We start from the raw sequence: 26,962 nt of genomic DNA on the forward strand, positions 1-26,962 counted from the left end.
GGGAGGCTGAGGCAGGAGGATCACTTGAGCCCAGGAGTTTGAAGGTGCAGTGAGCTATGATGCACTGCACTCCCGGCCTGGGCAACAGAGCAAGATCCTGTCTTTAAAGAAAAAAAAAAAAGAAAGAGAGAGTTGCTCAACTAGAGTATTACTTCTTAAATAGTTCTTAATATTAATTTCTAATAATATTCCTAAAAACCATACTGGACAAAACAGTGACAAAGAGCTGATTTCCCCTATCTTCAATTTGATGGTAAGCTCCTTGAGAAGGGAAGGATGTTATACTTCTCTGTACCTTCCCCTCCAATGCTTAGCAGCTATCAGGCATTTGCTCACTTACAAGAAAGTGTTTGTTGCACTATGGCATACAAAGAGATGTAATTAGTAGGGTTCCAAACAGTGAAACATTAGTAAGATGCCTACATGTTAACTTTTAGTACACCTCTTACAGGTAGTTTCACAAGGAGAGGCTCTGTTTCCTCGGTGCAAACATGTGAATGGGCAATCTCTCACCAAGTACCAAGTTTGATTAAAAAGTATTTCTAAATTTTAAAAGCTATATTCAATTTGAAATCTTAACAGCTATTTTCCTTTAAAACATAAGTTATATTTCATTACTCTTCAGCGTGTCCAAAAAAGTGGATTCCTTCCAAAATTATCATGGCAAAAACACAAATCCTGAGGAACAGACCTGCAACCCCAGTGTCATTTAGGTCAAGTTGTATTCTTGTGGGAAAGTTTGGAAAACTGACATGTTACAGGTTACAGAAAGAATGTTCTTCCAATCCAAACACCAGGTTCAAATACTATAACAGGTCCCTTTAACATAAACAGCAAATGAAAGAATTACACATTTTAAAATAATCTCAGGCAGACAGATACATACAAGAGGATCATTCTCTCACATTTCAAGCTTCATCTCTCTATACATTTCAATACATTATTTTAGAGAGCTCTACTAAAGAGGATGAAATTCCGAGAAATTATGGGCTTCTAAATTCAAATTATGTAGATCCAAATTTGTCATTAAAGGTCTATGAAAAATTCAAGTTCTCTATGACTTGCTCCCTCCATATAAGAGCTACAGAGTTAAGATACATGGGAAGACCAAGATCAAAGGATGGGTACCTACAAGACACTGTAGGTTTACCTTTCTCAATGTTTCTAAGGAAGCCAATTATTTTTACATCAGTAGCCCTTGACTGTGATTCAAAATCTACTTCTTCCTGAAGATCTTCAAACTGTCTGTTGCATTCAGATGTTGATGTTGAATATTCATTCATTTTAACTTCCAAAGATGAAATTTTTGCTTCATTCTGTGACACTCTAACATTTAGATCAAAAAGATTTGCTTCCACTGTCAAAATTGCTGCTTTCATTCCTTTAATTTCATTGATATCTGTTGATATCTTCCTTAAAAGGTGGGAAATATTGTCCAGCTCATTCAGTGAAGAGGAACTTGCTATAGAACCTACATCAACTGGCTCCGGTGAAAGGAAAATTGGTAGAGACGGTGACGGAAACCTCGAAGACATTTTCATAAAATTCTCTCTCCCTTAATATCTGGTAATTTTTCCTTCACAGCCCATTAAATTGTTTAATCAAAAGTAAAAGCAGTGATCAATGCTGCTACCTTAAGAAGTATTAAGAGTGAATAACATCTGATAACCTATAATTGAAAAGATAGGGTTGTACATTTCTAGAGTCAAAACTCAAAACTAAATTTAAAAATGCTAAACACACCAGACCAATTATGTCTTCACTACAACAAAGAAGCCGTAATATGTAGCCCCCGTATCCTGTGAGTCCTACTTACAACTGCTCTCCAAATAAACCCTATTATTACATACAAAACAATCCTGATTTCTGATTGGCTGAAAACAGACATGTGACATACAAAGAATTTTCTATTATTTACTTCATATGACAAGAGCACTGAGGAGCTGCACCATAAACCAAGCAACAGTATCATTAAGTACTTTACTTGTCAGTGATATGAATTAAATGCATGTTTCTCTTTTCATCAATTGAACTAACTTTCAAGCTTCAGATTACTACTGAATTGTTTTACTGTACTTTGAGGTTCATTTCCCCTTGAAAATAGATCACAGTGTTAGCATTTCCTTTGCAGGGAGAGGGCTGGGAAGGTGATTAGACCTATGATCACAGACACATTTCGTTAAAAATATATGTGGTAATAATGAAATTCAACTGCACCAATATGCGAATTTAAGGTATGAATTTAAGGAATGGGAAATGAGAACTCAGCCTTGTTTTGATGCTAGGCCATTACTGATGTGATCTGAAATACGTTCTCCCATTCTGTGGGTTGTCTTTTTTCTTTTATGATAGTATCCTTTGAAACACAGTTTTTAATTTTCACGAAGTGCAACTTATTTGTTTTTTCTTTGATTGCTTAGCTTTCCGTGTAATATCTAGGAAACCATTCCCTAATCCGAGGTCATGTAGATTTACACATATTTTTTTCCTAAGAATTTTTTAGTTTTAGCTCTTATATTTAGGTCTTTGATCCATTTTGAGTTAATTTTTATATATTATGACATAAGGGTCCAACTTCATTCCTTGCAGGATATCCAGTTGTCCCGGCACCATTTGTTGAAAAGACTATTATTCTTTCTCCATTAAACTGTCTTAGCACCCTTGTCAAAAATCAGTTAGTCATAAACATATGAGTTCATTTCTAGACTCTCAATTCTGTTCCATTGGTATACATACCCATCCATGTAACAGTACCACAACCTCTTGATTATTATAGCTTTGTGGTAAGTTTTGAAATCAAGAAACATAACCCTTTCAACATTACTATTTCTCAATAGTTTTGGCTATTCTGGATCCCTTTTTATTTCTATATAAATTTTAGGATCAGCTTGCCCATTTCTACAAAATAGCAATCTGGGGTTTCAATAGAAATTGAATTGAATCTGTAGATCAATTTGGGGACAACTGCCATCTTAACAATATTAAAGTCTTCCCAACCATTAATATGGAAGATCCTTCCATGGTTTTAGTTTGAGAAAGGCTGTTTTTACTTTGGTTTGCTCCGCAAGCAACAAATAAGCTGTGCAACATATAAGGATGCAAGTTGGTGGACACCACTCACCACGTCCTCTTCAAAAGAATTCTTAGAACTGTAGCCTTTGATTTCTTAGTCAAATAGATGTCACTGACAATAACAGAATAAAGAAAAAGCTAAGTGCTAGAATTTATATAAGAATCTTTATTTTTCTCCACTGCATCTATAATTTTTCTAATTTGTAGACAGAAAACACTCTGTAAAATTGCAAAATAAGGGTTTAGATTCACACAGAATTTTTCCAAGAGCACCAGCTGACAACTATAGTAATAACATTAAGAATAGCACATCCTCCACCAAGCACCACCTGCAAACCAGTTAGTTCACTAGAGGGCAGCAAACAACCTCCATGAGAAAAGCAGGAAAGGGGTCTGAGAGAGGCATCAAGATACATAAAAAGAGCACATTTGATACATCCTGCAATTCTCACTGTGCCCAGCCCAACATAAACAAAGACTCTTTCAGAGACTCCAATGTAAATATCCATCCTCCGAGAAAGTTTACCTACTTTTTAGCATTTACTCCTTATAATAACTTTGCTGTAAGTGCTACAATTATTGCTTAATCTATAATCTATTGTTATAGATTAGGAAACAGGGGCAAAGAAAGGTTAAGGTCAGCTACTAAGGGGCAGGGCCTCAATTAATGCTTTAGATAGTCTAGCTCCCTCCAGGACCATATTTATGATCACTATGTTATTATACCTCCCCCTGTGATACGTTAAGTGGAATAAAACATATAGCAGAGAACTCCATGTAGTATAATTCCTATTTTACATGCCGTGTGTGTGCATATAAATAATCATATAGGCCGGGCGCTGTGGCTCACGCCTGTAATCCTAGCTCTTGGGAGGCCGAGGCGGGCGGATTGCTCAAGGTCAGGAGTTCAAAACCAGCCTGAGCAAGAGCGAGACCCCGTCTCTACTATAAATAGAAAGAAATTAATTGGCCAACTGATATATATATAAAAAATTAGCCGGGCATGGTGGCGCATGCCTGTAGTCCCAGCTACCCGGGAGGCTGAGGCAGAAGGATCACTCGAGCCCAGGAGTTTGAGGTTGCTGTGAGCTAGGCTGACGCCACGGCACTCACTCTAGCCTGGGCAACAAAGCGAGACTCTGTCTCAAAAAAAAAAAAAAAAAAAAAAAAAAAAGAATAAAAAAAAATAATCATATAATTTCTACTTTATACAAAAATGTACCCTCCAAAGAAGGCAGTGGGCAGAACAAAGGACGGGGATCATCCTCATTGTCTCTGAATATAAATGCTTCTTTACTAAGAATCTTTCACGGTGTTTCTGTTCCAACATAATACAGAGATTATGCATTTACAGTCTCTACTGGAAAGTCTGTAATAACGAAGTAAAGAACTTTAAAAGAGCATATATCTTAACATACAACAGTAGTCGTCAAATTGAATTTCTAAATTATTCACTGAGGTGCAGGAAGAAAATACCAGAAATTCCATTATATTAGAAATACTTATATCTCTATCCTATCATTGTTGGATTCTATTTTTATGTTATTTAATGTACATACCAATAACAGCACATGTACATAAATAAAAAATATATTAATATAATTTTACATATTCAAAAATGATTATTATACAAAATATTATATGGTCAAAAATATGGAGATCATTGACTTAGAAATTTGGGGTTGGGAAGGGGATTATACCTGGTGAGATTTCAATGATCTCTGGAAAATAAAAAATATATGGACAGGCCAGGTGTGATGGCTCACACCTGTAATGCTAACACTCTGGGAGGCTGAGAAAGGAGGATCATATGAGCTCAGGAGTTTCAGACCAGGCTGTGTAAGAGAGAGACCCTGTCCCTACTAAAAATAGAAAAAATTTGCCAGGCACAGTAGCATGTACCTGTAGTCCCAGTTTCTTAGGAGGCTGAGGCAGGAGGATCAAATGAGCCCAGGAGTTTGCGATTGCAATGAGCTATGATAACACCACTGCCCTCTAGCCTGGGCAAAGAGCAAGACTCTATCTAAAAACAAACAAAAAAAACCATGGATAAATACTGGCTGTAAGGCAGAGCAGAGAAAACCACAAAGGAGCAGCCCCTGGAAAACTGCAGGTTAAAAATGACATATTTATTCAGGCAACACGTATTGTTACTGAGCTCTTACTACATGCCAGGCACTCAGTAACAGCAGGAACCACACATGCACTCCCGTTGAGTTTATATTCTGCTTGAAAAGAAAGGAGCTAGACCTCAAAACCCCAAAAATATAGTAAAAACATATGTTAAAATATAACATTTCATGTTGCTATGTAAAGATCTGAGACTGGATAAAAAGACCTAAATTACAGAAACAAAATATATTTTCAATGGAGATAAGGGTTATGGAGAAAAGTAAAGCTTTAGGAAGGGGCGTGGGGAGGGAGCACAGCAATGGGGCTAGGGAAGGCTTCACAGGGATAACATTTGAGTGAGCGATGTGGACATCTGGAAAAAAACATTCCAGGGAGAGGTCAAAAGCATCTCAGACATGCTCTTGTTCAAATGTCCTGAAAGAGAAGCATGCCAAGTGTGTCTTAAGAACAGCAAGGGGAACAGGGAGCCAGTGCACAGGGAGGGAGAGGGTGGTAAGGGCTGAGACCAGGGAGCATACTGAGGAACTACCTACCAGAGGTTCTGAGGAGAGCAGTGTGATCTAATTTACAATTTAAAAGGATCACTGTACTGCTGTGTGGGATAGACTAAAGGAAGGAAAGTTTGAAAGCAGACAGATCTTGTAAGGATACTACTTCAATAATCAAGGCAAGTCATGGACAGTAGCTTAGACTAGGAAGGCAGAGGCAGCAGTGATGAACGATGGTAAACTGTACAAATATTGTGAAGGCAGAAGCTGACAGGTGGGAGGATGAAAGGAAGGAAATTGAGGTAGGAAAGGAGAGAGAGAGGAAAGAAAGAATGGTCTTAAGTTTAAAAGACAGAAGGCAGTTGGTTTCTACCTTAGCAACTGGAAAGGGAGAGTTGAGTTGACATTAATTAAAATGAGGAAGACTTTAGGAAGAAAAGAGTGGAGAAAGAAATTCACTGGGTTTGAGACAAGTTTGAAATGATTATATACCCAAGAAGAAATGCAAAGTAAGCAACTGAATAGAAATTAAGAATTCAGGGATGAGGTTCAGGCTAGAAATATAATGTGGGAGTCCACGGTGTAGAAATGATATTTAAAGTCTTGAATTTGGGTGAAACAAAGGGCCATCCAACTGTGAAAGATCAGAGCAATGAGCAACCAACAATGATATAAAGCAGAAAACAAGATTTGTGAATGGTATTGCTACAGATATTTAAAAGACAAAATTAAAAATTTGTTAAGCCCGAACACAGTGGCTCATGCCTGTAATCCCAGTACTTTGAAAGGCCTAGGTGAGAGGAGAGCTTGAAGCCAGTAGTTCAAGACCAGCCTAGGCAACACAGCAAGACCCTGTCTCTACAAAAAATTAAAACAATTAGTCAGGTATGGTGGCACACACCTGTAGTCCTAGCTACTGGGAACACTGAGGCAGGAGGATAGCTTGAGCCCAGGAGTTCCCAGGCTGCAGTGAGCTATAATTGCACCACCACTGCACTCCAGCCTGGGCGACAGAGCAAGAACCCATTTCTTAAAAGAAAAGAAAAAAAAAAAAACAACCTGAGCAAATTATCCAGACAACTAGTGGAAATGTAAACATACCAATCCACTCCCCTGGAAAGTTGCTCCATAATTGCAAGGCCAATCACAGCTCCTTCTCTGCTTCATTTAAAGCTAAATCTTCCTGCAGAGAAGCTTAGCCCATGCCACAACTCTAAGTAAGCCTTAGTACTGGTCTTTTCTTTAACTAGGAACCACTTTCTGCACACATTGTTGAAAAAAATCCCACAAATGAAAGGACAAGACAAAGAGTAAAACCTGGCTCTGAAGGAAACCATTAGGTGACAAAAGAATTTTTAAAAAAAGATGTAAGTCCCTCTAATTAGGATTTTCAGAAAAATTTTAGATATCCACAAAATAGGATGGAAAATGGAACAAGTAATAGTTTGTGGAAATTTCAAAACATGCTTGCCTACACTGAAATAAAGTTCAACAGGGAGAATGAAGATACAGCCAAGGAAGTATTCAATAGGTCAACAAGATCAAGTAAAAAATGAGGACACAAAATGTATGTAACAGATCAAAGTAGGAGCTCAGTATCCAACTAACAAAATTTCCAAAACAAGAAGAGTAAATTTTTAAAGAAACAATGCAAGAGAATTTTCCACAATGAAGGACATGGATTTTCAAATTAAAAGGGTACACGAAGTAACCAGCCCAAAAGTAACTAACTAGCATCTAGACATATTACAATGCAATTTCAGACACAAAGAACACAGAGAAATCCTAAAAATTTCCAGAGGAAAAAAACTCGGGTACGTTACAAATAAGAATCAGATGGGCAACCAACTTCTCAGCATAAACACTGGAAGCCTCAAGATCATTATCCTGCCTTCAAAGTTTTCAGGAAAATGATTTTATTTATTTATTTATTTATTTATTTATTTATTTATTTATTTATTTATTTATTTTTTTTGAGACAGAGTCTCGCTTTGTTGTCCAGGCTAGAGTGAGTGCCGTGGCGTCAGCCTAGCTCACAGCAACCTCAAACTCCTGGGCCCAAGCGATCCTTCTGCCTCAGCCTCCCGAGTAGCTGGGACTACAGGCATGCGCCACCATGCCCGGCTAATTTTTTATATACATATCAGTTGGCCAATTAATTTCTTTCTATTTATAGTAGAGACAGGGTCTCACTCTTGCTCAGGCTGGTTTTGAACTCCTGACCTTGAGCAATCCGCCCGCCTCGGCCTCCCAGAGAGCTAGGATTACAGGCGTGAGCCACCACGCCCGGCCAGGAAAATGATTTTAACTTAGAATTCTATGGCTAGCCAAATTATCAATCAAGTACAAGGACAGCTTCAGATTTCCAAGCATTCAGAAAATTTAACTCCCATAATCTTTTGTAAAAAGTTTCTTCATGATGTGATTACAAGATGGAAAAATCCACCAAGAAGACAAAGGGGGACGCGGGAAATGTGGAGCAAACTTGGGAGAGGAGTGCGTCCTAGGACGAGGCCTTGAAGCAGGCCTCTAGAGCAGGCACTCAGATTAGAAAAGGAGAAGAGGGGCTTCAGGAGGAAGGCACCTAAGAAAAAAGGGGAGCCCAAATATTCAAAAGCAAAGAACAATAGAATTTTAGTCTGTGGTACAGGGAGGCAATGCAAGGAGGCAAAAATAAAAAAAGAAAACCCAAGGGAAACATAAAACTGTTTAAGAGGGGAAAAAAAGAAAAACTTCTAAAGAATTCCTCCAAAAAATTGTACCAAAAATAAAATGTAAAGTTGGTTTTGTAATAAATATTTACTAAGCTTCAATTTTTAGAGTCAATCTACAGAGCCTTAACTAAAAAACAGAACAAAAATATGTGATCAACTTCAATAATACAAAAAGTACATGAGTAAGTATATTCATGAGGCAAAAAAAAAAAAAGGTAAAAGTACAGATGATAGAATGTAGAAGATGGGGGTAAGGAAGACGATAAAAGAACTAAAGGCAGGGCACAATGGCTCATGTCTGTAATCCCAGCTACTTAGGAGGCCAAGGTAGGAGGAGGACCATTTTGAATACAAGAGTTCGAGGCTTCAGTGAGCTACAACTGCATCACTGCACTCCACCCACCCTGGGCAACAAGGGCGAGACTTTGCCTCTTGGGGGGCCAAAAAAAAAAAAAAAAGAACTGAAGGACACAAATGTTTATATCTTTCAGAAGTCAAAATATACCAAATTCGGGGAGCCAAAATGTACTGAAATATAATTAATGAGACAAGAAATAGGTATTTAGGTGTATTACTTAAAATTATAAATAAAAGTAACCAGTAAATGAACTAAAAACAGTGATTTTATAAGCTTAGAAGCAGTAAAGTTAGAGCCTGTCATATCATAGCAAGAAATCTACAGATACCATCTATAGTTGATAAATGAAGAAATATTAGAATGAGCATATTATAGACATGGAAAAAAAATAAAGGAAGTCATAAACAGAAACGTTTAAAAGTGGTGGCTTCTGGGGAGTGTGACTAATGTGTGGAGAAGAATGAATCAAGGAATGTTGCTTTTAATTTTTAACCTTTTTATACTATTTTTCTAATCTATCAGCAGGTGTTACATGGATTTTTTTATTTTCCCAAATTTCTATGGTGAGCAAATATTTCATAATGTAAAATATTTTATTTTAAATGTCTTTTTCATACATTATACCAAACAGGCAGAATAAAAGAAAAACCACGCCTAGACACACTGTAGTGAAATTGTAGATCAAAGACAAAGAGAAGTTCTTGAAAGCAGCCAGAGAGAAAGGACAGATCACCTACAAAGGAATGACAGACAATTAGAATGACAGAAGTTCACTCAACAATGGAATCCAGAAGACAATGGAATAATATATTAAGGTGCTGAGAGCAAATAAATAACTGTTGTTAACCTAGATTTGGGTGTCAGCAAAGCTACTGCCTAAGAACAGGAAGAAATAAAAACACTCACAGGTAAAAAGTCTTGGAAAATTTATCACCAACAGACTAGTTCAAAGGAACTTCTAAAGAATTTACTTCAAAAATACTTCAAAACTTTGGAAAATGATGATCTCCAAATAACACTCAGAGATAAAAGAATGAAAACAATAAATGTGTAGGTAAATCTGAAGAAACACTGTCTGGGTGTCTAATTTATGCATTAAAAAAAAGGCCAAACTTAACACTGGAAATACAATGTATATCAGGCTAAACACTGAAGCTCTTCGAACGTATCTGAAAGTCCTTTTATTGTCTGGGAATGAGGTCAGAATATTAATTTTTAGAATACTAAATTTAATTTGCACGGTAAAATTTCAGTGGTAACCACTAAAAGATTTGAAATAAAGGGTTTAAATTGTAAACTAGTTACAAAAAATGTAGAGCGAGGGTGATCAACAATAGTAGTAATTAATGAACCTTAAATAGGACAAAACAGGAGAAAAAACAGAAAACCAGGCAAACACAAGTCAGAATGATGATGAAAAAAACTAGTCTAACTATATCAATAATTCTAACAAATGAAAATGGTCTCAACTCTCTAATAAAAGGAAAGTTCAGATTGGACTAGAAACCAAAAATCTATCTTCATGACATTTAGGAAAGATACACAGTTGAACAACTTGGGGATTAAGGGTATCAATGACCCATGCAGTCAAAAATCTCCATTTAACTTTTGACTTTCCAAAAACTGTACTGCTATTGCCAGAGCAGCTACAGTGATGGCCTCACAAATTTCCTTTTCTTTTTTCACTATGGTCCTTATATTGGATTCATTTACCTTCAAATTGTGAGCGACCACAGCTGCAGACCTCAATCTTTGGTATATAACAAGCAATTCAACTTTTTCTTATATTGTAACTTTTCTCTGCTTCTTGGGAGCTCTTCTAACATCACCAGTGGCACTTTCTAAGGGCCCCATGGTGTTATTCAGGTTTATGATATTGTGCTAATCACAATGAAAAATATGTAACAACCGTGAGATAACTTTTTACTGGAATGTGTGATTGAGGAGACAAACTGCTCACGTGGAAATGATTAGTGTCACACAGCGTTTTAAGCAGATACTCAAGACACTTGAGCTCACAACAGTAACAGAAGGTGCCTATGAAATTATTACATAGGTATGTTACAGTAGATTTTATGCAGTTATGATTTAATACTGCATCTTTACATCTGCTTACATTTTCTCAACTGCAAATGGCACCATTGATGGTGGATGTGTAAGTTTTGGTAAATTTTAACTTTTCATAATAGATGTTTGTATATTTTATGATAGCAAATGGTCAGAGCAGCAGATACATATATCTTATACATTCATAACATACCTTTTTAATTTTTTAATATTTCTAGGCTACACAGTTCGCCTGCAAATTTTTTCAAATTGTCACGAATCTCTAAAAAATTTTCCAATATATTGATTGAAAAAGATGCACATTATAAGTGGACCCAGGCAGTTCAAACCTGTGTTGTTCAAGGTTCAACTGTATATGCCTAAAGTATGAGGAGGGAAAACTGAAAACAAAGGCATGGAAAACAGATATATAAAGCAATTACTAAGATAACAAAGACTTTAAGATAAAAGCATCCTTTGGTATAGAGGGTCATAGATCAAGATAAATGATTTAATTTACAGGAAAGATATAACAATTTCAAATATGTATACACCTAGTATAGTATATAATAGTCCCAAAATAAAGCAAAAACTGATAAAATTAAGATAAATTAATATAAATTTGTCATCACAATAGGCAATTTCAACACTATGTTCAATTTTTGATAAGTATACCAAAAACTCAGCAAGGTCAAGATTTGAGCAACATAACAGTAGAGCTTTATCTACTAATGAACACCAAATTCTAAATCCTCTAATACTTTAAGGGTTGACTTTCTTCCAAAATGTACATGGAAGATGTACAAAATAGATCATGCACTAAACAAGTATTAACAATTTTCAAAGGATATGCATTATAAAGGTCACATTATCTAACAATGCAATTAAAGTCAGGTCTCTATAATAAAAAAGATAAAAGACAAAACAAAACCTCCATATACTATATATTAAAAATACTTTCAAATAACTCATGGGTCAATGATGGAAATTATAATAATGGAAATAAAAGATCTTTTGATAATGAAATTACATGTATCAAAAACTTGTGATATACAATAAAAGTGGCACTTTTATACCTTAAATGCTTACATTTGAAAAGAAGATAGGCTAAGATACATTAGTAAGAAAAAATATGGAAGGACACCTAGCACTTTGGGAGGCCAAGGCTGATGGATTGCTTAAGGCCAGGAGTTCGAGACCAGCCTGGGAAACACAGTAAGACCCTGTCTCTACAAAAAAACTAAAAAATTAGCCAACTGTGATGGTACACGCCTGTAGTCCTAGCTACCAGGGAGGCTGAGGCAGGAGACTTGCCTGAGCCCAGGAGTTTGAGGTTGCAGTAATTTATGCTGATGCCTCTGCATTCTAGCCTGGTCAACAGAGGGAGATGCTGTCTCAAAAACAAACAAACAAAACAGAGCAGAAATCAATGAAATAGGAAAAAAAAAAAAAAAGACATCAAAAGAGAAATAATACAGCCAGAATAATTGTTCTTTGAAAAGACTGTTCTTGTTGTCTTTCAAAAGACTGGCAAAATAAACTTCTGGTGACAGATTGACCCAAGACAAAAAGAGCATATATACTGTGAGGTGGGAATGCTAATAAGAGTAAAGATGCTGGAGTGATGAGAGGACACTCCAACAGTGGTGGGGGTGGGGAAGGAGGATGCTAACATCAATTCGTGCCAATGCATGTGCATATTTAGATTTTAAAAACCTGTCACAGACTTAACTGTGAAACAGTGAAGTAAAGTACTTTCATAATGGTGACTTGCAGTGTGACTTTGCACTGGTGAACAAATCAATCCAATAATACTAAGAGTCCTCATCAGAAGAGGTACTTGATACCATTTCAATTCAGCTTTTTAATTTTAACAAACAATATAGAAAACCACATAAAACATATAGCTCAATGTATTTTTATAAGGCAAAAGACCCTTCTAACTACTATTCAGATCAAGAAACAGAATTTCACCAGCCATCCCACAAGCCTCTCCATGTGCCCCCTGGGTTCTTTGTGGTTTCACTCACGTGTGCATCCCTAGACATTATAGCTTAACCTTGTCCCTTTTATTTTGTCTTTTAAGTCTTTTAATCTCAAATTCTCAGAATGTTTGACTTTGAGAGTGTCCCTGAGACTGTTATTTTGCCTGTTGCACACTCATGGTGCAGCTCAATCAACATACTCCTCTGGCCTCTGTACTTCTGGCAAGCTGACTGTTAGATGGGAGACTTGATTACTTAGGTTCAAATCTTTGGCAAGACTAAGGCAGTGTTTTGTTCTTTCATCAGGAAGCACAAAACAACTGGTTTTATCCTTTAAGAAAAGACAATTCTAATTCTACCACTTCAAACATTTTAAAACAAGATGCTTCTCTCATCTACTAATAGCAGGGGCTGGCAAATATTTTCTATTTTAGGCTGTGCAAGTTGTATGATCTTTCGCAACTATTCAACTCAGGTTGTAGTACAGCCATAGGTAACACATAAATGAATTGGGTGTGGTTTGGTTCCAGTAAACTTTTATTTACAAAAAGAGGTGCCAACTCCTGTAGTATTTGGTTACCCAGTGATAAGTGTACCTTCATACAGAAAAAACTCCAGCATATTCTCAGGTGAGATTAAAAAAAAAAAAAAGACAAAATAAATGCTCATCTATTTTATTTATCTAGTTTTCAAGACAATAAATTAGTATCTGCTATCCTCCAGAAGGTGACCAATTAGGGTTCATTCGAAAAAATGTATTATTACAAAATCATGAATTTAAACCTGTTTCATGGGCATTTAACCCACAGGAATTCTCTCTCTTACTGAAGTTCAAATAATCCAATCTTTCACCAATGGGAACCTAAGCTGGCTCCTGCATCCTTTCAACATGACTACCATTCACTGATAGCTTCTTTGCTATCTGGGATGTTGAGACTTTCCAGGATTATCTTAACATTTCCTGCCCTAGACCTAGAATCAGACATTTCTCAAGAAGCTTGGTTCCCTAAATAAGAAGTATTCTAAGACCAAAATCTGGGAACGAGGGATGCTCCGTACTATGGGTTAGTCATAGTTCCTATGTATTTATTTATAGATAAAATACAATGGTGAGTTCATAAAAATTTCCAATGCAAATTCAGGACAACAGGGTTTTACTTGTCTGAAGCTCATACTCCTTTAGATTCCTTAAACGTTCATGGGATTAACAGTCTCTGAATTCCTGCATATAGGTGACACTTGGTGCCCTTTTTGAAGGTCACTTATGCTGGACATAAAATTATTGGCTTACATTTTCTTTCCTACAGTACGCTAAAGATGCTAGCCCATTTTCTTCTGGCATAAAGTGATACTGTTGAAAAGTCTGATGATAATCTCCCTTTCTTTTTTTCCCCTAAGTCATGTGTTCTTTTTGCCTGGATGCCCTACTGATATTTCTCTCTCTTCCTAAAATTCCATTGATTGTAGCATACATCTTGGTGTTCATGGTTCTAGGTTAACATTCTCAGGTATACTGTGTAATCTGTCAGAAAGTAGTTTCAAATATATGTTTTTACTTTTCTTGAAAGATAATGTTTGTTCTCTTTTTTTTTTTTGAGACAGAGTCTCGCTTTGTTGTCCAGGCTAGAGTGAGTGCCGTGGCGTCAGCCTAGCTCACAGCAACCTCAAACTCCTGGGCCCAAGCGATCCTTCTGCCTCAGCCTCCCGGGTAGCTGGGACTACAGGCATGCGCCACCATGCCCGGCTAATTTTTTATATACATATCAGTTGGCCAATTAATTTCTTTCTATTTATAGTAGAGACGGGGTCTTGCTCTTGCTCAGGCTGGTTTTGAACTCCTGACCTTGAACAATCCGCCCGCCTCGGCCTCCCAGAGAGCTAGGATTACAGGCGTGAGCCACCGCGCCCGGCCCAATGTTTGTTCTCTTGTATTTTCTTCAGAGACTCCTTTTATAAATACACTGTGTATCTCTACTGCCCATATTCAATACTTGCTATTCTCTTGAATTCTTTTTTTGATTTTTAAAACATTTTTCCCTTTCATCTTCAATTTCTCTGAAGATGTTTTATTTTATTAGGACATATTAATTCTTGATTTCTTTAGTATTCATTTCTAAATAAATGTCCTTTTATTTCTAATTCTTACCACCGCCTATCAGTTTTTCTAATTCTATTTTATGCTGTTTCTTCATGCCTTGTATTATTTTCTTAATGTCTTCTAGCTAATCTTGAAATAGCATATGTTCTTAGTATATCTGTGTGCTTTCCCTGAAACAATGCTATTTTGCCCATTATTTCCTTTTATTTTTTAACTTGGTATAGGACTTAAGCTTGGTACTTTTCTGTTTTTCATTTTAGGAGGTTTGGTTCAGATAGCTATTTTAACTTCAGAGAAGACCCTCTTCTGTTGACTTTGTGATGTTAAAAAAAAAAAAGTGACATACTGCTTTGAGATTTCCTAGCTCTGTTTTCCTCCCCCACTTTTATTTGATATTCTTTTTCCTAATCTCTATTGTCTATTTCCCTGCTCAGTTTGATTCCACTGGAGGACTCTCACATGGACTCCTGTCTTTGAGGGGAACTCAGGCTCAATCAGCTGGGGAGAAGACTCCCCCAACTCCCTCAGACCTTTAGCCTCACCTGCTACTACTCTGCAAAATCCCTCCCAGTTTCGCTTCTAAAACTGGCCCATTCACACTTTCCAGTTAGTAACTACTGGCTGTTCTGGGGTTTTCTTGTTCTCAAGTCCATCATTTATCAAATAGTATGTAATGCCGACATGGCAAATTGCACAATACAGCCAAAAATTTTTTAAAGAGAGACAGAATGAGAAAATAAATATAGGATGAAATCACAAAGGCTTCATGAAACCCACAATTTTGAAATCATAAAGTTTCATGAAACCTGACAATTTAAAGGACACATTTAAGAGAAATAAAAAATGTATTCCAAGGTTCAAGAAAAGTATATTAGAAATAACATGATGAGCATACAGATTTTTTTGGTGGAATTTTAAAATTCAGATCTTAGTAGAAAAAGAGAAACAGAAGAAATGACAATCTTCCCTAATGGAACAAAAGGAACAGGTGGTTTGTTTGTTTGTTTGTTTATTTATTTATTTATGAACGACACAGAGTCTGTGTTGGCTGGGCTAGAGTGCCACTGCATCAGCCTAGCTCACAGCAACCTCAAACTCCTGGGCTCAAACAATCCTGCCTCAGCCTCCCGAGTAGCTGGGACTACAAGTATGTGCCACCATGCCTAGCTAATCTTTTCTATATATTTTTAGTTGGCCAATTAATTTCTATTATTAGCAGAGACGGGGTCTCACTCTTGCTCAGGCTGGTTTCGAACTTCTGAGCTTGAATGATCCACCCGGCTCAGCCTCCCAGAGGGAACAGAAGGTTTGAGAATAAAGGAGAAGGGCTAGGCTGGTGCAGGGGCCACATAACTGAGTTTTGTAAGTTGAAACTGATGGCATTAGTACTGGGCAATAAGAAAGAGGGGAGACACTCTCACAAAGGAGTTACATGATGACAGTCACATTTTGGAAGTTGGACAGGAGACTGTGCCGGAGCTGGGTAGTACGGAGAGATGAAAAAAAGAAAACAGATCAGCTGGAAGCTAACTATAGTATGTTAGGCACAAGGAGATAAAGGAGGGCCAGTTGGACAGATATGGCAGGTCACAGGCAGGATGCTAAGAAAGGGGAGAGATTTAAAGATAACTAAGACTGCAAGTTCCAGAGAATAGAGGTAGGACCAACAAAAAATGGGAAAGGAAGAATGTAGAAATACATATATCTTTAAGTGGGAACTTTCTAAAGACCAGTAAAATTCTGATAATTATTAAGGCTGGGTGACTAGGTTCATGGGAGTTCATTGTACTAGTCTTTCCATATTTGAGAACATTAAAAATGTCCACAATAAAAGACTTAAAAATTTCTGAAAAATACAGGTATGAATCTTCCTCACAGACCTTCTTATTCTGTGTTTCTGAATCATCACATTTTTTGTAATATAACTAATATTTTGTAAAAATCCACTGGAAGCATTTAATGCCTAATGAAAAAAGTGCAACAGAGAGTAAAATATTTAAATTATTACCTTGACTTTTTTCTATATTATCTCCTTTTGCTTCCTCTTCTTTAATGGGGGAACTTATTCTGGGGGTTCTGTTTTGTCCCTGGACCACTTCTGCTAGCAATTCTTCCTGAGAAGTTCGAGTTCTGGGAGCAACTGGAAGTGTCTGTTTCTGTGGGACTTTAACATAAAAGCAAAAAAGATGGAAATACAAATGCATTAACACATCAACACTCAATAGTGAACATTTCATATTAAACATAAATGTCCCCTTGGCTTTAGAACATATAAGGAGTTCAAAACAGTGTATAGATACCACTCATTTTTTTCTCTACAACATTCCTGAGAGAGATAGCTGACTTATTACCTATATGTACATAAACAATTTTAAGCCACATGCCATCAATATGATATATCACAATATAATATAGCATACATGTATTCATTTTTAACCAAATGCAGTTTGGGTTCTGCTTCATGATCCTGTATCAATTTCAAATTGTAATTTAGATAACCAAAGAGAGAAATTGCAATGCTATTTTCTTAAAACTTAGAGATTATAAAACCAGGACATTTCAAGGTCACAGAAATTCTCTAAATTTCTCATAATTCTAGATAATTAACATTGCTGATAAACCAGAAAAGGGAATGTAAATAGATAAATTGTTAGGTCAAGTGATGACCCTTGCCTGATAATCCTTAATTCTATTCACCAAAATCTGTTTAATTTTATGCTCAAGTTAAATTAGGGAAAGTGCTTAAAAGCAAGAGGACAGAGGAGTATCGGGATCAAAATAGATGGGTAACAGTTTAACAATTTACTGCACCTCACAGAGGGCACAAAAAGAGACAGATGTAAGAGAGAATGGACAAGCAAAGCAATGGTATAAGAGCATTCATCAAATCCATAGCAAAAATTTAAAAACCTTTTTAGAGTAGGTAATTACCATCAGCTTAACACAAATTTTACACACTGGCTAAAGCAGGTCAGGCAGAGTACAGAATTTAATGACAACACAACACCCATCATTTAGTCTGCATTTCAGAATGAACTTTCCGTAAAGATCAGCTTAGAGCTGATTCATCTCTTCTGTTTTGAAAACATGTAATACCTTTACATTCTTTCATAAAATGATTTAGTACTTCCAGTAGGACTAGGGCAGGAACATCACAAATGAGGCAATTCTGTCATATATTCTATTAATGGGTTCCAGTGAAAGAAACCAATCTGTTTATATATTAGTTTTAAACAAATTTCTGTAACTTCAGCCACTTATTATCTAATTTTATTCTCTTTTTTGAGAGACAGTGTCTCACCCTGTCACCCAGGCTGGATTTCAGTGGGACTATCATTGCTTGTTTTAACCTCAAACTCTTGGGCTCACCTGATCCTTCTGGCCATACCCTCCTGAGTAGCTGGGACTACAGGCATGTGCCATCATGCTCAGCTAATTTTTTTTTTTTTTTTTGAGAGAGTCTTGCTTTGTTGCCCAGGCTAGAGTGAGTGCTGTGGCGTCAGCCTAGCTCACAGCAACCTCAAACTCATGGGCTCAAGCAATCTTGCTGCCTCAGCCTCCCGAGTAGCTGGGACTACAGGCAAGCGCCAGCATGCCTGGCTAATTTTTTCTATGTATTTTTAGTTGGCCAATTAATTTCTTTCTATTTATAGTAGAGACAGGGTCTCACTCTTGCTCAGGCTGGTTTTGAACTCCCGACCTCGAGCAATCCCTCCCTCTCCCACCTCGGCCTCCCAGAGTGCTAGGATTACAGGCGTGATTATCTGTAGAGAAGAGTCTCACTCAAGACCCAGGCTGGTCTTGAACTCCTGGCCTCATGGGATCTTGCCACCTTTGCCTCCCAAAGTACTACAATTATAGGTGTGAGTCATTGTGCCTGGCTTCCAGTTTTACTCCCTTTTATATGTCATAAATTCATATCTAACATTGAATCTAATGTTATTAACACAAAAGTTCTACTTTTATTAAGACTGCCTTTAAAATTTTTATTATACGTTAATATTTCACAAATAAAGGGGAATAAAAGGCATTACATAGTGCTCAAAGAACTAAATTCCACTGATGGATGGTCAAATCTCCATTTCAAACCATTCTTCTATAGAGGAACCTCATCTTAGTCTGGCAGGCACCTTTATTTTACCACAAATCTGGGAGCAATCATTTTCAGCTTATTCAAGAGTTTATAGAAATCTTCTACCCAATATAAACATAATACATTTAATTTACCTGTAGAATAGTTAGTTGTTTTTGTTACAGATTCTTGAGCTTCAGATATAGCCTTCAAAATCAGATTCTTGTTAGCTTGTTTAGAAGGTGGAAGAGAAGGTCTAAAAAAGAAAGCTACTTTTATTAAATTTAAAATTTTTCTTTAAACACTAGCCATCCATTATGCCCTTACTACAGCCTTCTCTAGGTTTTAAACACACTGTCAATTTTAGAAACTGGACTGGAACTTTTTTTTTTTGAGACAGAGTCTCACTCTGTAGCCCAGGCTAGAGTGCCGTGGCGTCAGCCTAGCTCACAGCAACCTCAAACTCCTGGGCTCAAGTGATCCTTCTACCTCAGCCTCCTAAGTTGCTGGGACCACAGGCAGGGGCCACCATGCCCGGCTAATTTTTCTATTTTTGGTAAAGATAGGGTCTCGCACTTGCTCAGGCTGGTTTTGAACTCCTACGCTCAAACAATCCGCCCGCCTCAGTCTCCCGGAGTGCTAGGATTACAGGCATGAGCTACCACACCCGGCTAGACTGGAGCTTTTTAATCATAATGAATCTGGATCAATGTTGTTCCCCACCCTCCGCCATCTTATTCAATTCTAACATTCTCAGAAATCCTTTCCAATGTTAAACAATTTATCTCATTAATATGTCCGTCTCAAAAGCCAATGGAAAAGTCTTACATGTTACTACATTACATTTTTATTGTCATGATTATCTTCAAGAAAACCAAGACACTTCGTCAGGCAGTTAAAGATGAATTTACAGCTATGTTCAGTTACCTCCTTTCAGGCTTTGCTGGCACAGACACGCTGCTGGAAACGCCTCCTGTTCGGGACCCATAATCATCATCTTCCTCCTCTTCTTCTCCATCATGATTAAATTTTTTTACTTTAACAACTGAACTTACCACAGGTAACTTTCTCTTTCGAAAGTTTTCGTCCTGCAATCAGATAAATTTGTGCTTACCTAATCTCAGAAGAATAACAAAGTTCTACCACAAAATACTGTTTCATTTTAAACACATTGCCACACTAGAAAAAAATTTTTTTCCTTGGGTTCAGTGTTTTTTTATGAAAATAGAATTAAAACTTCAAAAGCAAAACAACCATTTCTAAATTAATGAAAAATTTGTTATTTTTTACTGTTTTCAGGTGGCTCCCAAGGTAAAGAGATGTGTGAGTTTTATGCTTCAAGAGGCCCCGTGCCCAAAACTAGCATTAAATACAACTCACATGGCAGTTAGCGTGTTAAGAAAAAGCTGATCATATCAAGAATTCATAAGGTATTTGTTTTGTGAAAAAATATAAATATTATCTCAAATAGCCAACCTTTAGCTACAACAAAAATTAGAGCTTTACATTCATTTTATTAACAGCTTCATATAGCACAGTTAAGAAAACTAGTAAAATGGAGTTACTTGGTTGCTTATTGGCAATAACCACAATCAATTTAAAATTGATTAGCAAAAATGTAAAGTTAAAACTATCTCAAAGGCTGGAAATCCCAAGAAGGTACACAGATGTGATAGGAACAATCTTTAGGAGCCAGTGATGGAGAGGAAAATCTGGTGGATTATACTGAGTAGAAATCAGTTTAAAATAAATTTGCAATCCATGTTTAGTTACTTCACATACTATTTGGTATTAAGAACTGCCAATTTTCAGCCTAGCTAGAGAGAATTTAGAAGTATATACAAACCTCAATACTCATTTTTTCTGAGTTGTTTCTAAAGAAGGGGCTATAAGTCTCTTCTAAGCTATTAAGCACTTCTGGTTCACACAAATGTCCTGTTTCATACACCCGGCTGTTTTGTATATCAAGTTGTTTGGCAGCATGAATACTGTTTTGCTGCTGTTGAAATTGCATTCTGTTTAAATGAACACCACTATCTGCATTTCGACTTGCAGGTGGTCGATAAATTTCAATAGAAGGGCGAGAAGAACCATATGTAAGTGTCACTGTAGGTTTTTTCTGAGATAAGGGATTCTCCTGCACAAAATTGAGGTCTTCATCAATGAGATCATCTGGTTCTGGCTTAATATCAATCACATCTTCAGAGGGTGCTGGTTCCCTCAGAGGTTTCACTGTTGACATTAGTCGGGTTGCAGCTCCATCATCATAAGTCTGTCTATTTAAAAAAGGAGCAAAACATGTTACAAATAAATTAAAGCAATTATACCCAAATCTTCAAGGAATGTTTAAAAATTTTAATGAGGCTGGTCTGAGTGCAGTGGTATTTACAAATAATTGATCACAGCCAGTTACAGATTCCTTTGTTCCTTCTTCCCTCCCACTGTTTCATTTGACTAGCTGTAAAAAAAAAAAAAAAAAAAAAGAAAATTTAAATTTTTAATGAAAAAGTGTGGCTATACCCTTTAAGTATTTCATTCAAAACTACTTTGAAATTATACTTTCTTTAAACTTTGATTTACTACATTTGAGATAAAATATAATCATATACTTAGGTCTTTATCCATTATTTTATTCAGAAACTGCTCATGATCATTTCATTATTTCTAAAAATTGCTGAAAAAATAGGTCTGAATGCTTGGACCTTGGAAGAAAAAAAAAAGAATAAAGACTGCTGAAAACAGCACCTGACACATAAAAATAATGCAAATTTCACAAGTCTACACAGGACTCTTACCTGACATTAGTGGTTTTCTGCTCCTGTGAACTTGTAGAAACTCTGGAATTTCTTTTTTCAGGTCTAGTGTTAGAAATGGGAAGGGGTGGCACTGCAGCTTCATGCCTTCTCTCATCTCCCCGACTGAAATTGCTCTTGTTTGAAGGCACGTTGCTATCAAAGATGTTCGTATCAGAAGACTTTAGACTAGAGGGTTCTGAAAAGAAAAATACAGTCCTCTTCAACTTTATTAGTTTAAATCTTTTCCTCCCTCATCAATAATTCAAAAGTGATACAAGTGATACATTTAAAAAACATAAATAAAAACCACCAATTATCTCAAAGGTGACTTTTTTAGGGGAAGAGTATACATACACGTGTTTTGAAAACTAAGATGTATTTTGTATATATATTCTCATGTTATTTATTCTTCCACATTATTTTAACCACTTCGGTACGAGTGTCGACTATAGTCGATAGCCACAGATGAACGTGCACAGCTGAGCACTGACTTTAGTGTTAACAACAAAACATGACTTTTCTAATTTTTCACTTATCAAAATAAAATTGTGAACATTTAAAAATAACATAATAAAAACATGTATGTATGTTACCTATTCTGATTTACGCTACAAGTAAAGCTGCCTGTAAAGTAAAACAAGTTTTTAGTGCTTTAAAGCTTTCCTCATCACATAAGAGCAAAATGGATTCGTCGTCAATGCACAACACAAACTATCGTGTGGACTATGAGTGCTGACTGTGGGCAAGGTTTCACCGCCGGTGAGCGCCGTACCGAAGTGGTTAATAGCTGATTATTGCATATATAGTATAATAAATTATTCAATTTATTACTAGACTTTTAATTTTCAATTAGAAAATTCTGAAACATCCTTGAGGCTAAATCTTTGCACTCATCTATTAATTATTTCCCTAGTATAAATCACACTGCTCCCACTTTACTGCGTAAATTATCTTTGAATTATATTAAAATTACTGCTCTTTAACTCATAAAAATTATGTGCTTCCTTAAAAAGTTCAAATGAAACACTGTTATCAAAGTTATAAAGTTTTTTCCCAAGGCATTAAAAATGACTTTAGGAAGAAACAAATCATATGCTATAGCAAGTAGGAATATCCTCCCCCCAAAAATTCAAAAACAAAAAACACAACAAACGTCATGAATCTTACCAGTTGTCACAGAGCGAAGTTTATCTAATACACCATGAAGCCTAAAAAACAAATCAAAAACAAAAATGAAGCCTTCCTGAAGAACAATTTTATTTGAACTGCCACTCTAAATCTGATGACACTGTATTTAGATAAATATTGGTAAGTGGTATCTAACAGTATTAAAATTAAGTTTCATATCTCACATTTTTAAAAAAGGCTTTGTATGAATATCATAGAAGTCAATTAACAATCATATTTTTTCCCCTTCACTTTTTTCAACATCTAGCCTCTGCAAATCTAAGGGCAAAATACATCTGACCAGAGTCTTATTCTACAAAAAATATCACCGTATTTCCTAAAGACTCTATATAGCTACAGTAAAACAAGATTAAGTATCCCACCCACATAATACTGCTTATTATAATTGTTTTAGCACAGTGTGTATTTTACCTACTTATATGGTTCCTTGAGCAACTCAATTCTGAGATATACAAAAAGTTACCAATAATTTCAAAAAATGCTATACCATTTCACTATAACTATTATTTTCAAAAGTGATGCTATAAGCAAACACAGGCCACAGCCTTGCTTATAACATAACCTATTTTAGTAGTTTTATATTAATACAAGGCAAATTTGCCTTGCATTCCTCTCAAGAGGTGGTACTTCCCAAAAATACCAGAAATCTCATTATGTTTTACTAAGAACCCTAGTCACATGCCACTGTCACCGAGGATGCAATTTCATGGCTCCAAAGAATCAAGATAGTCTCTTTTGGCTGGGTGTGGTGGCTCACGCCTATAATCCTAGTACTCTGGGAGGCCAAGGCGGGCCGGATTGCTCAAGGTCAGGAGTTCAAAACCAGCCTGAGCGAGACCCCGTCTCTACTAAAAATAGGAAGAAATTAATTGGCCAACTAAAAATATATATACAAAAAATTAGCCAGGCATGGTGGCGCATGCCTGTAGTCCCAGCTACTTGGGAGGCTGAGGCAGGAGGATCGCTTCAGCCCAGGTGATTGAGGTTGCTGTGAGCTAGGCTGATACCATGGCACTCACTCTAGCCTGGGCAACAAAGTGAGACTCTGTCTCAAAAAAAAAAAAAAGATAGTCTGATTGAGGTTGATGTTAATAAATACTTAACTTAGGAAAGCAAAGTGCCAATATGGAGACATATCATCCCTTCCATCAGTACATGTTAAATAATTGAATTTATGGCAAGATGAGAAAATTAAATTAATTTGATGTTAAACTCAGATTCCATAAGTAGTCTAAGAAATCTGTCTAAAGTATTCTATCAAGTTATCAGAGAAAGGATCTAGTAGGTCACTCTCCCATCTCAGATTAGCTGGACTCAAACCCAGTGTGATCCAAAGGTTGTACTAAGGTCAAGTCATAAAAAATATCTATGAACAAAATAAATACCAGGACTGCTGAAGACTTATAAAAGGAAAAAAAGTACTCAGTCAAAAGTACCTTTTTTGATCTTTTTTTTTTTTGGCTATGCTTCAGGGACAAATTGTAATAAATGGGTTAGGTCAGCCACCCTGAAGCAGTGAGTGTGTCATAACACCTGAGGACCACCTCATTCTAATGATCATCTTCAAAATTATACAGTATAAACCAGAGAATTTTTGTGCAGAAGGCTTCACAAGAGCTGTAAAGTGTACAGCTGCCTGCTGGGGCAAAAACACCTTGAAGACAATCGCTGGTATAAAGGCAAGGAGTTAACCAGCATCACCCCCCTCCTTAGTGCCTCCTAAACCCTCTATGAGTCTCTGGCCACGCAAACTGAGCAGGCCCTTTGCTCACTTGACTTTTGCTCTGTCACCAACTTTCACTATAACTGGTGGTTCCTACTCTGAGGGCCTTTACATGAGTATTTCCTGCTTCTATATGCAGCCACATCATTACCCTTGCCTACCCTCACTCTACCTCAAACCTGCCTGGCCTTCTTAAATTAATCTTATACTTTTAATCAGTATTCTCAACTGAAGGCATATGTGGTTTGAAAAAGAACAATCAAAATTATAATAGTAATTTATATATTTGGAAACAAAGTTGCCTATTTTAAAATTCCAAAGTTTAAAGACGTTTAAGATTCATATTTGTCAAATGAAGGCATGAGTTAAAACTTAAAAAGCTAAAAAATAAAAACAAAAAACCCTACCCCATGAGAAGTATTAATAGCTCACTGGATAAAGTAATATACGAACCAATTCAATGCAAGCACATACAGCTGATTTTGGTGAGGTGGGGTAAGGAACTATAAGCTGTAGAAGTTTAGGAAGGAAACATAATTACAGCTGACATATACTAAAAACACCTATGGGCCAGGCACACCTGAAAGCACTTTACATGTATTAGCTCATGTAATCCTCACAATTCTATAAAGGTAATCTACTATTCCCATTTTACAGATGGAGAAACTGAGGCAGGCTGCAGAGCCAGGATTAAACCTTGGCTGGCTCCAGAGGCTGTGCTCATCACTCACAAACTACCTCTCCAAAGTGACTGTAATTTGAGTACCGAGAACCTCTTTCCAGACAGAATATCTAGTGTGACTTGTGCCAAACTTTGGTCTGAGGCGTAGATATTCAGAAACATACCATACGGTGAATCGAATTGTGTTGTTCCCTAGAAACAGGGAAAGGTCCTCTGTCATTTGGTCCTGACTTTTCTTGTTGGCCACCATCACCATAATGTAATCAGGAAGTTCTTCATCTATTTAAAAGGAAAAGTATGTCAAAACTTTTTTTATGTTTTCCTCAATATTTTCTTCTACTTAAAGTTGATGTACTTGAAAATATAGATGTAGCTCTAAGAATTAGCATCTCAGTTCCATTGGAATTATGTTGGACAAAAAAGTTCAGCTTCAATTTTTTTCTCTTCATTTCACATGTATTTCAATTATTTGAAGAATAGGAATTAGGAATAATTGATGAATACTTACGAAACTATACCTCTAAATTACAAAATCGAACTTAGAGTGCAATTACTTCCCTGAATCTTTTTAACAATTGTGATTCCAAACAAGCTTCCAGAAAGTACATGGCCATTCCTCAAGAATAACTGAATGTTTAGTTTTATTTACAATGTTTCAAAATAATACTCATTTCTCAAGAGAACATCTTTATCCTGGGTTAAGGCAGATTTTAATTACTCAGGGTAACAAACTCACAGCAACATCAAATAAACTGAAATCACCCAAAAACTCTACATCATTAAAAAAATCTGATTTTAAGAACGGTTGATAAAGTCAACTAAACTCACTGTTTTATCCTCACAGTAGTAACTCCACACAGTGATCATGATGATGAGGTCTAGGACCAAAAAAAAAAAAAAAAAGGCCAAAAACCTACCTCAATAATAAGGAAGAAAAAAGAAAATATTTTTAAAACGAAAAAATAAAACAAGATAAGGAAGCAAAAGCCATTATCAGGAACTCTAATCTCTACCCAAAAAAACTCCTTTAGACTTAATACCTTAAATACTGTTAATATTCTATGTGGGCAAAAAAAGTTCATTTTAGAAGTACTATCAGATATTTGTTTTGTTTCAAAGAAAAATATAAAAAATCTAACTTAAGAAAAGCACACATATATTGAGAAAGCCCAATCTACAAAAGAGAGAAATAAGAGTATTTGATGGAAGCATGAATGTCAAGTAAGGACAAGTAGCCAGCCACTCATTGTTCTCTTTGTAGAGTACAGAAAGGCTCTCGCTGCTTTCTAGCAATTATAGCAAATTCATTTGGTAGTTTCTTTATGTGTGATCTACTGTAGGCCACCAATGGTAACTCAAAAAAGGTCAACAGATAAAAAAATTGAAATGCTTTTGGTAGTCTTGATACCTTCTCTCTCTCATAACTCCAATGACATAAACAAATAGACTGTGCTTTCTGTCATTATATACTAGTTTGCATTTTCTAAAACATTTTATGAGATCAGTGGTTGCCTGGGCCCAGGGTGAGGGCAGGGAAAGGTAAGGGGAGAGATACAAAGGAGCCTCTGGAAATTTTTGGGGGTGATGAAAACATTATCTTGATTGTGG

The 26,962-nt window shown here is 36.4% G+C and overlaps 1 protein-coding gene across 14 annotated transcripts in view; it reads right to left on the reverse strand.

The window, feature by feature from the left end:
• The window catches only part of ZC3H14 (zinc finger CCCH-type containing 14), a 46,432-nt gene that overhangs the window by 14,362 nt on the left and 5,108 nt on the right, over positions 1-26,962 (reverse strand). For 13 of the 14 annotated variants that reach the window (XM_076003793.1, XM_076003791.1, XM_076003796.1 and 10 more), the window contains exons 3-9: positions 25,519-25,633; positions 22,929-22,969; positions 21,762-21,957; positions 20,813-21,242; positions 19,894-20,054; positions 19,122-19,222; positions 16,903-17,058 (exon numbers count right to left, since the gene is read on the reverse strand). In XM_076003793.1, coding sequence (XP_075859908.1) covers positions 16,903-17,058; positions 19,122-19,222; positions 19,894-20,054; positions 20,813-21,242; positions 21,762-21,957; positions 22,929-22,969; positions 25,519-25,633 — 1,200 coding nt within the window. Of the gene's footprint in view, positions 1-1,150; positions 4,188-16,902; positions 17,059-19,121; positions 19,223-19,893; positions 20,055-20,812; positions 21,243-21,761; positions 21,958-22,928; positions 22,970-25,518; positions 25,634-26,962 lie in introns of those variants that run through there. The other variant, XM_076003802.1, reaches the window with a different exon arrangement.

This window comes from Microcebus murinus, chromosome 6, assembly GCF_040939455.1.
Source record: "Microcebus murinus isolate Inina chromosome 6, M.murinus_Inina_mat1.0, whole genome shotgun sequence".
Taxonomy (NCBI): Eukaryota; Metazoa; Chordata; class Mammalia; order Primates; family Cheirogaleidae; genus Microcebus; species Microcebus murinus.